We start from the raw sequence: 11,781 nt of genomic DNA, 5'->3' as shown, positions 1-11,781 counted from the left end.
AGCCATCGTGCCTGAGTGAAGATGTTCAGCGACTTGGGATTTCTACTCTGGGCTTTGTCATCTTCCCAGGCCTTGGGACCTCCTGAATCTGCTTCTATTTTCCCAGGTGTGCAAGGGGACTAACTGGAAATCTGAGTGAGCTGACCCCACATTTTGATTTTTTTCCCAGGGTTATTGCTGAGAAAGGATCCTGGGCCAGCATGTTGTGTAACCGAACTGTGCTCACCGGTGGGCTCCTCGCTACTCACGTGATGATAAATGACATTTATCTTTATTAGGTGATCTATTAGTGAACAGATCCCCCTTGTGAGGTGCTCTATTAGTGAATCTGCTCGATGATCAGATTTGCCCACTGGCTTGAAAAGTGGATTTTCCAATGTGGTTTTTTGTTTTTGTTTTTGTTTTTTTCCCCCAACATGTTTAAACCTCAAACGTATGTGGGCTTAAGATATGGAAACTCTCCTGGACGTGACAGGATGAGGCTCTTCATAAGAGGAAAAAAAAGAAGAGCATGTGAATTTTCACAGAAAAATGCCTCATGTTAATCTTGATCGAGATTAATGTCATTTGCCTGAGATCAGCCAAGAAACCCTGGTTTGTTTCGGCTTCTGCGGGCTGGCCGAGGCAGGAAGCTCACCACCACGTGTCATAGGGCTCCAGGGAAAAGGCTGCTTGAGATCCAAACAGAAGGCTCAGAGACAGACTTTCGGAACATAACTGGCCTTTGTAATTCAGTATCTTGCACGGACATCTTTTCTAACAGGACAGACAACTCTTCAAATTAACAAGTCAAAAACGTCCTTGTTTCGTGGAGCTGCTGGTTTTGCTGGTGAGTACGGTTTTCCTCAGAGTATCATCTCCCTACACAAAGCAAACATTTGGACCCTGATTTCAGTTTTATCTATTCTCCACTTTGCTAAGTGGTGTCTGGGTGGTGTGGTTACCCCTCCGTGAACCGCGACAAAGAATTAGGAGTTTCTAAACAGAAACTGTTGAAACAACGTGTCCTTTGGAGACCGCAGGATTCAGAGCGCACAGACTGATCATCAGAAATAAAGAGGTACAAAGATGAACGTGTCCGTAAAGAGTATATTGTGTTGATTTATTATAGACTGCAGTTAAAAAAAATATTTTGAGGTTAGCCTCTCCAGTTTAAAAGCACTTAACCGGGAACATGTGAACAGCTATGCGATGGTCTCTCCCTCACCGGCCTCCCCCTTCAGCAAGTACTGTAAACAGGGGTTTGAGAACATTCAGTCAATTTCTTGATAGGAACAATCAAATGTATTTGCTTTGTCAAGGAAACCACCTTCCAAATTTCCAAAGCATGCACTGTTACTACTTGGCATTAGGTATTTCAAAACGACCAATTTTGCTATGGTATTGTAAGGCCAAAATAGAATACCTCTTGACCAGACATACACATTACAACTAGAAAAAAAAAAAAAATTACAGACTAACCGAGTATAACGATTCCATCAGGAATTAATGGGGAAAGGCACTGCGCCGTCTCTTCCATTTGACCACACGTGTACTAGCCACTTTGCATGCTTTGAATTCAAGTCCTTTCCGACATTTAACAGCGTTTTCTACAACATACAAGTCACAAGTAGGGTAATATCTGACACTACTATTCCACAGCCGTATTTTTCACCCAAGTGTACAATAGGTATGAATATATGTTATCAGCTTTATTTACAAGTTTACCTTGATGTTTTAGTGGGGTAAAAAAAAAGTCAACTCTCTCAACCAAGAGCTCCCCCAAAAGGTTTTTTTTGGGGGGGGGTTATGATTCATGTGTGTAAACCACCATGTAAAAGAAAGAAATGGAACCAATGTCTGACCCAAAAGACCAAAACTAGAATTTCCCACCCACTAAAAGTTGGCAGTGAAACTGCTATTCTCTGAATTTTTTATAAAGGGAAACCTGACATAGGAATTTCAGATTGACTTCTTTTGCCAAAGCACAAGGTAGATGTGGCGTGGGAGAGGACGGGGGATGATGTACCCAGGTGGGATGTCCCATGTGGGCGCTGTTGCAAAGAGAGTCATGAATCTGGAAAGGTGACGGATATCCCAAACGCTTTCCCGCCTTCCCAGAAGATGCAAAACAACAATGGCATAACTCTATACACGAACAAAGGTTAGTTCTGAAAATCAGTAATATACATGCACAAACATTAGAACATGAGGGGGGAGAAAAATGAAACACTACAAATCCCGCATTGCCTTGTTCTCGTTTTCACGACGTTTCTGCACCAGACCCTTCGAGGCTTCGGGGTGCCTCCTCCCAGCAGTAGAGAGAGCCTCCCCGCAGGCCGGCCAGAAAGACAAGGCTCTCCCCCCACACCCGGGGATGAAGCTGCCCTTGACAAACACACAACCTACCAGAGAGAACGAGTACGACACACTATCGTTATCAGTTTTCATCGAGACGGGCCCCAATGTCCTTGTGCGATGACCTCAGGCTCAGTGATGGGCCCGGGGCGTTCCTGGAAGCCGGGACCCCGGCCCGGGAGCAGCATCGGAACCAGGAGGCGGAGCCCGGACGCTCCTCCGAGCGACCGGAACTGGAGTTCCTGCCCCGCCGACCCTCGCCGCCTCCTCCCAGGTCGTGAGCCGCCACCTGCACAGTACAAGGTTCCTCCCCGCCAGGGTGACTCGGAATACTTCTGCCCCCCGGTTGCCAGTTCAGCTCAAATGCAGAGGCGCGTACTCCGGCCTTCGCGTCTGGATGATTTTGGGTTTGGGTCTCTTCATTCGTTCCATCTCGTCGTCGTCCTCGTTCTCCTGATCGCTCTCGCAGACGTGGACCACCACGCTCGGGGTGGTGTCGGTCGCCGCGTGCAGTTCATACTTCTCCCCTAGGGCGGGAAGAGAAAATGCGGGGTCACTCGGGCAAGGACCGGGAGGGCCGAGCAAGAGCACGTGGAAAAGCACGGAGGCGTCTGCACCGCCAAGCTTCTCCGGACGCTCGGTGGGGGTGGAGGGACGTGGGCAGCTGTGCTCCGGCCTGGCATTCCCTGGTGGCTCTAGCAGAGAAAAATTGTATCTAGATATATAATATAAAATAATATGAAATTTTGTATATAAATATAATAAGTTATATATATATAATCACCGTTATATATATTTAAAGATTTTATTTATTTAGTTATTTGACAGACAGAGATCACAAGTAGGCAGAGAGGCAGGCAGAGAGAGGGGAGGAAGCAGGCTCCCCGCTGAGCAGAGAGCCTGATGTGGGACTCGATCCCACGACCCTGAGCTCATGACCTGAGCGGAAGGCAGAGGCTTACCCCACTGAGCCACCCAGGTGCCCTCACCTTTATATATTATGCTGCTTTCAAACACTGAATCGAGGTGTATGGAAGGAGCTTATTTTATTTTATTTTATTTGTTTATTTATTTAAATGAAGGGGAGGTGCAAAGGGAGAGGCAGAGAGAGAATCCCAAGCAGGCTTTATGCACAGCCTGGATCGGAGCTCAACCTAGGGCTCAATCTCTGAGATCGGGACCTGGGCCAAAGTCAAGAGTCAGATGCCTAACTGACTGAGCCACGCAGGTGCCCCAAGGAGTACATTTTTAATTTTACTTAACATGTTCACCAGGCCTCCTAAATTTCCCAGATGACTCCCCAGCGTGGTTCGAGGAGCACGCATTTAGAAGACAGTGCATGAATAAAACATGTTAGGAAAGGACATCATGGGCCTCCCTCTCAAGGTTCCCATGGAGGCAGCACACCCTGGGGAAAAGAGACACAAGGGGGACCCCCCCCCCCCCCGCCCGCGAGGACATAATTATGGCTGGTTTGAACCAGGTGCTCCCAAAACATGTCTGACCACACCATCCCTTTTCACAGGACAACTTGCACCCGCGGGAGCCAGGAGCGCCCTGCATTTCCAGGTCAGCCTGAGTCTGACCAGGTTCAGTCCAGTTCAGGCCCCTCTGGTGCAGCAAGGGTGGGATGCAGGAATCTTCTAGAAGTAACTGAGAAACAATCTATGGGGCTGCTCTGGTTGCCTCTTCAGGGCTGAGGGAGGTGGTGGCCAGACATGGGTTCAGAGCCCTGCCACTCAGTCCCCAGAGCCCGTGGGTGCATTCCTTCGCATCCCTGTGAACCTCTATCTCCTCCTCTGTAAAATGGGATAATAACAGCCCTGACCTCACTGAGCCGATTACCTAAGTGCAAGCCAAGTTCTTAGGTCCTGATGTCCAGGTCACAGGCCTAGTAAGTGTCACCTGGTTTTCCTAATGTTTACAAACAGAGCACGGATCACTACTGGTGGGAAGCTGGGTGCAGTAGAATGCTAGAATTTCAACAGGTGGGGGGAGGGTTTGCTTCAGCTCCCTTCACCACCACCACCCCCGCCCCCAAGGGGTACAGGGGTAGGTTTTCCTCCACGTTCTGTGTGCTTTTCCCCCACCGGGATTCCAGACCTTCCTGCCTCACCCTACTTTGCGGACTCCTCCGAACCCGGAAGACACTTTTCCTCAGAAAATGTTGGGCGCCTGGGTGGCTCAGTGGGTTAAGGCCTCTGCCTTTGGCTCAGGTCATGATCTCAGGGTCCTGGGATCGAGTCCTGCGTCAGGCTCTCTGCTCAGCAGGGAACCTGCTTCCCTCTCTCTCTCTCTTTCTGCCTGCCTCTCTGCCTACTGTGATCTGTCTGTCAAATAAATAAATAACATCTTAAAAAAAAAAAAAGGAGTTGCTGTTTCTCTATCTGGAATGTCAGCACAATTGCATTTGAAAAACTGAGCGAGTCTCAGCTCTTCCAGGGAAGGAATGAAGGTGGAGGTCACAAGACCTCGTTGGTCAGGATCCTTATCTACCCCCTAATTGGCCACCATCCGGCAAGCTTCGGGGTAGGACCGTATTTGCAAAATCTTTGCAGTCTTGTTGGCTGCAAAGCACAACCAAATAGGAAATGTTCCAGCTCACTGTTAAGTAAACGAAGGGTGAACGGATTTTATTCTGTTTAGTTTCTGAAAAGGCTTTTCCCATCAGCCTTCTATAAAGGCGTGGAAGGTTCTGGAGTGGGAAGAATTGTCTTCAGCTGCACTTCTTGTCTCTGGAGCCATTTGTCACCTCCTCCAGATGGAGGCCCCATTTCTTCTCTAGCATTCCCTCAGACTCCCTTCCTCGGCTCTGCGGACGCACCTGAGCCGGGAGCTGCAGGAGGAGCGCCGGCTTCCTCGGGGCGGCCATCTTGACCTTCACACCACCATTACCAGTAGCTAACGTGATTCTTGCTCTCTCCCTCAGAGGGAGTTTCCGCTGGAGTGGTGTGTTCAGAAATGTAATCTTTTCAACACGAAACTGCTGATGGCCCAAGAAATAAAACCCTCCATCCAAAGGAACGTCATCAGATTTCTGGTCAAGGAGAAATGAGGAGCCGATGGTCTCAGCATTTATTACGTTTGCTCTACGGACAGGGCAGGGGGGTGGGCTCAAACCACTTCACGCCCCTCACCCAAACCCTAGCAGGTAGGACAGGAACCACCAACATTCTATTGTTTCCAGAAATCATGAATTGGGCACCGTCTGTGGGCAAGGCACCTCTGCGGTGCTTTCCACACCAATCTCATCTACTGCTCCTAACTCCACCCGGTAACACCCATTGCATGGAGAAGAAGGCTGAGGCCAGGGTATCTGTTATCTGCCTGACTGCTCACATCTTTGTTGCCTCAGAGGACTGGAACCTCTTTTTCTCTGCATTCGAACAGGTGTGAGCCCCCCCCCCCCCCGCCCCACTGTGGGGCCAAGTGGGGGCAGGCAGGACGGGGGCTCTTTCTTCATTACGCTCTATGGTTCTCCAGAACATTCAAAAGGGCAGGTGAGCATCAGATCAATGGGCGAAATCACCTTGACTAAAAATAAAGTTTCTGAAGTGTGGGATGGTCCGTTTTCCCTTTGCAAGTCTAGTTGGTCATCCTGGAGGGACAGGCCTGGGGCCCGGGTCTGGAGCTGCCCACACAGACTGTGCTCAGTGGGTGACAGGAAAGACTGGCGTGATGTCGGCTGCGAGGGATCACGGTCCTTGGTCCCATGGCTGTCTAAGGCCCGAGGCAGGCACGCATGTTCCCAACAACTTGAGTTATGGGCACAGATGAACGCAAATAGGAGCCGTTCCCAAACCCGCTTGCATCCATCGGACAGTTGAAAGGGGTTTTGGCTGTTCCCTGACGGCAGGGTGCGTCCCGGTCTTGGCCCTCAAGGACAACTTCTCCCCGTCTCTTTCCCTGCCCCCACCCCAGAGCACCGCTTACCTGGCCCCAGCTTGGAGATAGCATATAACAGATCGTAATTTATGACGGGAGTAGCATCTTCTACTTGTTTCCAGCCAACTGGCGGCGAGGCGGGAGGAGAGATCAGGAACTGCTTGTCCGGATTTGGGGGGGCCAGGTGGGAACTTCCTATGTGCAAAGTCTGAGGAGAGAGAGAACACACAGGTGGGTGTTTCTGGAGGAAAGCAGCCCTGTGATGCAGCCCTGTGAAAGCAGCACTCGCTGACAGCTAGTTGGGGACAGGGGACTAAGGACGAGCCCACATATGAGCAGCAGAATGCCTGCCGTTCAAGTCGGCTTGTAATACGGTCTATATGGATAACGTGATCGGGTTATGCTGACCCCTCCCAGGACTGAGACCCACAGGCTCAGGGGCGGCAACTAATTACCACTGACCCAGACCGATGGAAAACTGGTACTGTTTTAGTAGAAATGGAGAAAATAAAACACTGTCACTGAGGCCAGAGGGATCTCAGAATCCACGTCTTCCGGCTCCTCATATCACAGATGTCTTACAGAAGCTCCAAAAGGGGAAACAACAGCTTTACCGTGATAGAGTTTCTCAGGGGCCAAAGCAGGGATGGGGACCCAGGACTCCTGCCCACCCAGCGGCACCCCACAATTCCCTTCCTCTGGGCTTCCAGATCAGATGCACGAGGAAGGGAAAAAAGATCCACCATCCAGGGGGTTTTAAAAAAATAATACTATGAACCAATAACGCATGACACTAGTTTGGGCATAAAAGTCCTATCAGTGGTTAGAGGGCCGTCCACAAAGTTGTTACATCAAAGTCTGATCAGTCTGGGTTTTCTTTGTGTTTTAATTTTCACAATGAGCATGCATTTACTTCCGTTATCAGAAGAAAGTTGTGGAAGGACTAAGTCAGGATCCGGAACCTGGATCAAATGCAGAAAGGAGTGTGCCCACAACTAAGGATCCAAGGTCAAAACCCGTAACTCCCAAAGGTGGCCACCAGGGGGCAGGGCATCCCAGCTCTAATTTACCCTTGAGGGGCCAGCAACCCCTCTTGCTCCCCAGGTCAGGAAGCCTCTCTAGGAGGTCTGTTCCTCCTATATGGGCTGGGGCTCAGGGCCCCAGCAGGGGTCAGCTTTAACCAGAAAACAGCATTGAAGAAGCTCCTCCTTCCACTGCTAATCTGTGGGCTCCCTGTTACATCATCATATAGAAGTTTATGAGCTGCCTTGAAAATGGGTCCCTGGTCATTGAGGGTTAGGGGCAAGGGAAAGCTGGAAGGATGGTGAGCCAGGGACAGGCACAGCCCTTTGTGAGTGTCCTGGGGCCGGGACTCCTGCTACCAGCAGGATTTCTTAGTGTTTGCTACCTGTCTGGTTAAATCATTTTTTTTTTTTCTCCTTTCAAGCCAGTCCTGCATTTGCAAACTGCTGGCTCTCCATCACGTGGAGCTCGGTGCTGCTGAGAAAATGAACGGAGTGGGGACCCACTCAGGTCTGCTCTCCGTCTGGAACACGTCATTAGCCCTAACCCCGGAGCAGGAGATGTACTCCCAGTGTCCCTCAAACCAAGGTCAGGGGCCACTTCTGAGATCACGTGCTTTCAAATACATGCTGATATTTTCTTAAGATAGGCAAGGCACTGACAATTTAGAGTATGAACTTTGCCTTTCTCCAAATGAATTCGTAGAGTTTTAAATCGGCACATACAGTATATATTGACAGGGAAGGGCATCCATCATATCTTGCTAAGTAAAAGAGAAGGCGATGATAGTAACTCCATGGTTTTGTGCAAGAAAATGAACTACCTTGTGTTTGTGTCTTTGTATATGTGAAGGAGAGAGTGTGTAAGGATTCACGCCAGATTTTCAAAGGCGGTTACACTGGGGGAAGGCTCTGGAAGGAGAGTGGAGAAATGTATCTATTTAACTTTAGGGACTTGGGTGTTATACTTGGATTGTTTCAGTTAACCTGTACTGCTTCTGTCATTCAAATGACAAAATAAACATGCAAGAATGTTCATGGCATCATCATCTACGATAGTGAAAAACTGGAAAACAAGATAAACGTCTGAGAGTAAAGGCTGGTTAAACATATTTGAAATATCTATATGGCACAATTATTATGTGCCGCTTATAATGGTCTTTCTTTTCAATTTAAATCCAATTAGCCAATCATTAGTTTATCATTAGTTTCAGAGGTAGAGTTCAGTAATTCATCAGTTGCGTAGAACACCCGGTGCTCATCCCATCACGTGCCCTCCTTGATGCCCATCCCCCAGTTACCTCATCCCTCCCCCCTCCTCCCCTCCAGCAACCCTCAGTCTGTTTCCTAGAGTTCAGAGTCTCACAGGGTTTGTCTCCCTCTCTGATGACTTCCCATCTGCTTTCCCTCCCTTCCCCTAGGATCCTCTGCGTTATTTCTTAAGGAGTGAAACCATGTAATTGTCTTTTTCCGATTCACTGATTTCACTCAGCATAATACCCTCCAGTTCCATTCTCGTCGATGTAAATGGTAAGTATTCATCCTTCCCGAAGAATGAGTAATATTCACCCCAATGGCTGAGTGATATTCCATATAATGATCTTTTTAAACACATTTTCATGGGGCAGTAAAATGATCATGAATAATGATGCATGCAGGAAGGTATGAAATAGGATATACTTTGTAATTTCCATACTGCAGTACAGATGTATAGACATTAAAAAACCAAGGTAGGGCATACTCAGTGTGTGAGCTACTTTTAAAAAGGGGGAGAGAGGGAAGCATGCGTATCAACAGATTTAACTCACCTGGGCAAAATATAATTTCATTTCCTTTCCGAGAAATTCGGTCTTATGCAGCTGGAGCCTGGCGTCGGCAGCCGATAAGGGGTTGCTGAAGTTTATTCGGACTCGTTTGAAGCTCTTAAAATACTGGAAGGTGATATCCTTGTCGTACGTCCTAAAGAGGGATTCGAACTTGGCCTGAAAAGCCACAACAAAGATAAGAGGCGTCAGAACACACCTGCGCAGGAGTCTTGACGACTCGGTTCCATTTCTTCTTGAGGAAGTGGACTGGAATCATGGCGAGGACACCCAACCTCTTCCTTAGAGGAGACAGGAGCCTCTCCCCTCTTAAGAAGATGTGTTCTCTCCGCCCTTCTAATTCTGAGACAGGCGATTTTAGGACAAAGTAAGAACGTAGGATCTATTAAATTCGCTGAATGGCGGAACAAGTACCAACACTCGAACACCTCGTATAATCACAGAAATAGTCTTTATAAGTAGAACAGGAGGACGTTCCAAGGAGGGCCAGCTTGGCGATTTGTCACCCCCCTCTTGGCCTGAAGGTCCCTCAAGTCCAGCAGCCTTCCTCAGTCCCGTGAACCCCGATCCCACTGCTCGGTTTGGGGTGTTGGGTATTTCTTAGGGCTTAAGAGCCCTGGAGCTCATTTGAAAAAAAATTTTTTTTTTTTTTTATTGCACAGGCAAACAATGCTGTTAATAAGAAACCTTGCATTTCTTAGTGTAAGGAAGAGGTTTAAGAAGAAATCCCCCCTATTGTTTTCCCACTTGGTCTGTTACCTTTTAACTCTCTAAAAGAATACTGGTTTAAAAATTAATGCCTGGCAAATGGTCCCATGTCTGCCCGCTGACTTTAATACGGGTACGGTTCTAGCTCTAGTGTTATAAAGGCCAGTGAAAATTATGAAACAGCAGGAGCTCTGAGGATGGAAGTGCCCAAGTTCAAGGGTGTATTAGGCTTCCATTCAGGAGGGAGCTCATCCACCTTCTGGGAAAAGCTTTCTGGAGAGACCCCTGCTGGGCTGGGGGGTGTCAGCCGGAGCCTGTGGGGGAGATGGGAGGCCACAGCAGGTCCTCAGGCTCCAACCAGAGAGGGAGTTGACAGACAGTCGAAACAAACTTCCAGAAAGATTGTATGCGCTTTGAGTGGTCATGCGACTGAGCACTGGGGATGGGTTGTGGGGACTCTGTGAAAGGCAGAAGGGGCTGGCTGAGGGTCCAGTGGGGGGGCAGTGTGCTTTCTATAAAGGGGGTCCCTGCAGAAGAGGAGGTGGGTGGGGCCCACTGAGGACCTTGGGAACCTATGGAAAGCAGTTTCTGCAGAGGGGTGGCGAGAGGATGGCGTGTAAGATGGGGCAGCACTTTCGAGACTATTGGGTGCAAGACAGAGGTGAGGGAACAGGTGTCCAGGGGCACGCTGCTCCACAGGCTGGTCGCTGGGGGGATGGGAACAGCTCCCACAGTTCCCCTCTTGGAATTCCATGACTTTCCTTTAGTTTAGGAACAGTTCTGAGGGGTTTGCAAGGGGCAAAAGGTGAGAACAACGCATAGCAGATGCTTCGTGGGGATTTCATCTGGCTGCGTGGGACTTTTTCTCCACCTCTCGTGAGCAGGAGGACCGGCAAGTTGCTGGCAAAGCGCGTGGGCATAAATTTGGAATTTTGCATGACCTCATCAATAGGCATTGTGACCAATGACTTAGTGCTTAGTTCTGAAGTTTCGATTCAGAATTGAGGGGGAGAGGACTTCGAGGACTATATTTAGAATACAAGGCAGAGCCTAGGACCAGAACACAAGACAAGGCACAATATCTGCTAAATCCACATTTCTGTGATACCATTCTCCTACAAAATAATTTGTTCTAATAACTGGTACCTGGTTTTTACAGTTGTTGGATGGCATCTCTCTTTAATTAATTAAATACGGATTTTGACTCACATAAGGCTAATAGGTAGAATGTGCTCTGATCTAATTCAAAAAGCCCAGTCCTGGCTCACACGCATCATACGTAATTGTGGAGTTAAATCTGATTAAACAACAACAACGACAACTACAACACAAAACCTTCACAGGCTCCGATATGGCATTGGGCACAAAGCATATCACACAAACACCGTCCCCCAAACAGAACACACAGAATTCATTTATATACAGTACTGTTCAAGATCAATTAGACAGCTGGGGACCTACTGATGGAAATCTGACATCCTAATCAAATGAAGGAGAAAAGCATAGGAATTAAAATTACTAATTATACTAATTACCATCAATGAGAGCTGCTTCCCGGGAGGTACACTTACCCCCACTTATTTATCCAGTTTTATTACTTGCTATGGCCTCATTTTCCCTAACTAAAGAAATCCGAAAACTTGGGGACAGGACCTCGTAATTACTACAAACATACACACATCTTTACGATATTTATTTCCCAAGATAAAATTAAATTGTTCTGATCTCTAGATGTCAAAGCGAAATGGTCCATTCACTGTCAGAAAAAGCTTCCCTCTAAAACTTTACTTACGACCTACACAGAATGAAAAATACCCTGTTAAAACCAGTTGCATTACCAGTTAGTCAAGGGACCTAGATGTTTGCAAATGTTGAGAGCTTTAGAAAATTCCTTTGCAGGTATTTCCTCAGGCAACAGCTTTTGATTGATAAAGCTCCAAGTATTTTGGATTTATTCCCAAACCCGCAAACCCACAAGACAGCCATGTAACACCCCTGCAAATATC

General features: G+C 48.0%; 1 protein-coding gene across 2 annotated transcripts in view; it reads right to left on the bottom strand.

Annotated features, from left to right (window-relative positions):
- Window positions 1-1,071: 1,071 nt before the first annotated feature.
- Window positions 1,072-11,781, bottom strand: part of RCAN1 (regulator of calcineurin 1) — a 95,109-nt gene continuing 84,399 nt past the window's right edge. Inside the window, exons 2-4 of one of the 2 annotated variants that reach the window (XM_080821064.1) lie at window positions 9,053-9,226; window positions 6,271-6,430; window positions 1,072-2,864 (exon numbers count right to left, since the gene is read on the bottom strand). In XM_080821064.1, coding sequence (XP_080677190.1) covers window positions 2,692-2,864; window positions 6,271-6,430; window positions 9,053-9,226 — 507 coding nt within the window. In that variant the 3' untranslated portion in view covers window positions 1,072-2,691. The remainder of the gene's footprint in view (window positions 2,865-6,270; window positions 6,431-9,052; window positions 9,227-11,781) is intronic. The other variant, XM_080821065.1, reaches the window with a different exon arrangement.

This window comes from Martes martes, assembly GCF_963455335.1.
Source record: "Martes martes genome assembly, chromosome: 1".
NCBI classification, from domain to species: Eukaryota; Metazoa; Chordata; class Mammalia; order Carnivora; family Mustelidae; genus Martes; species Martes martes.
Note: the sequence above shows the minus strand (reverse complement) of the source record. Positions and strands in the feature narration are given on the sequence as shown.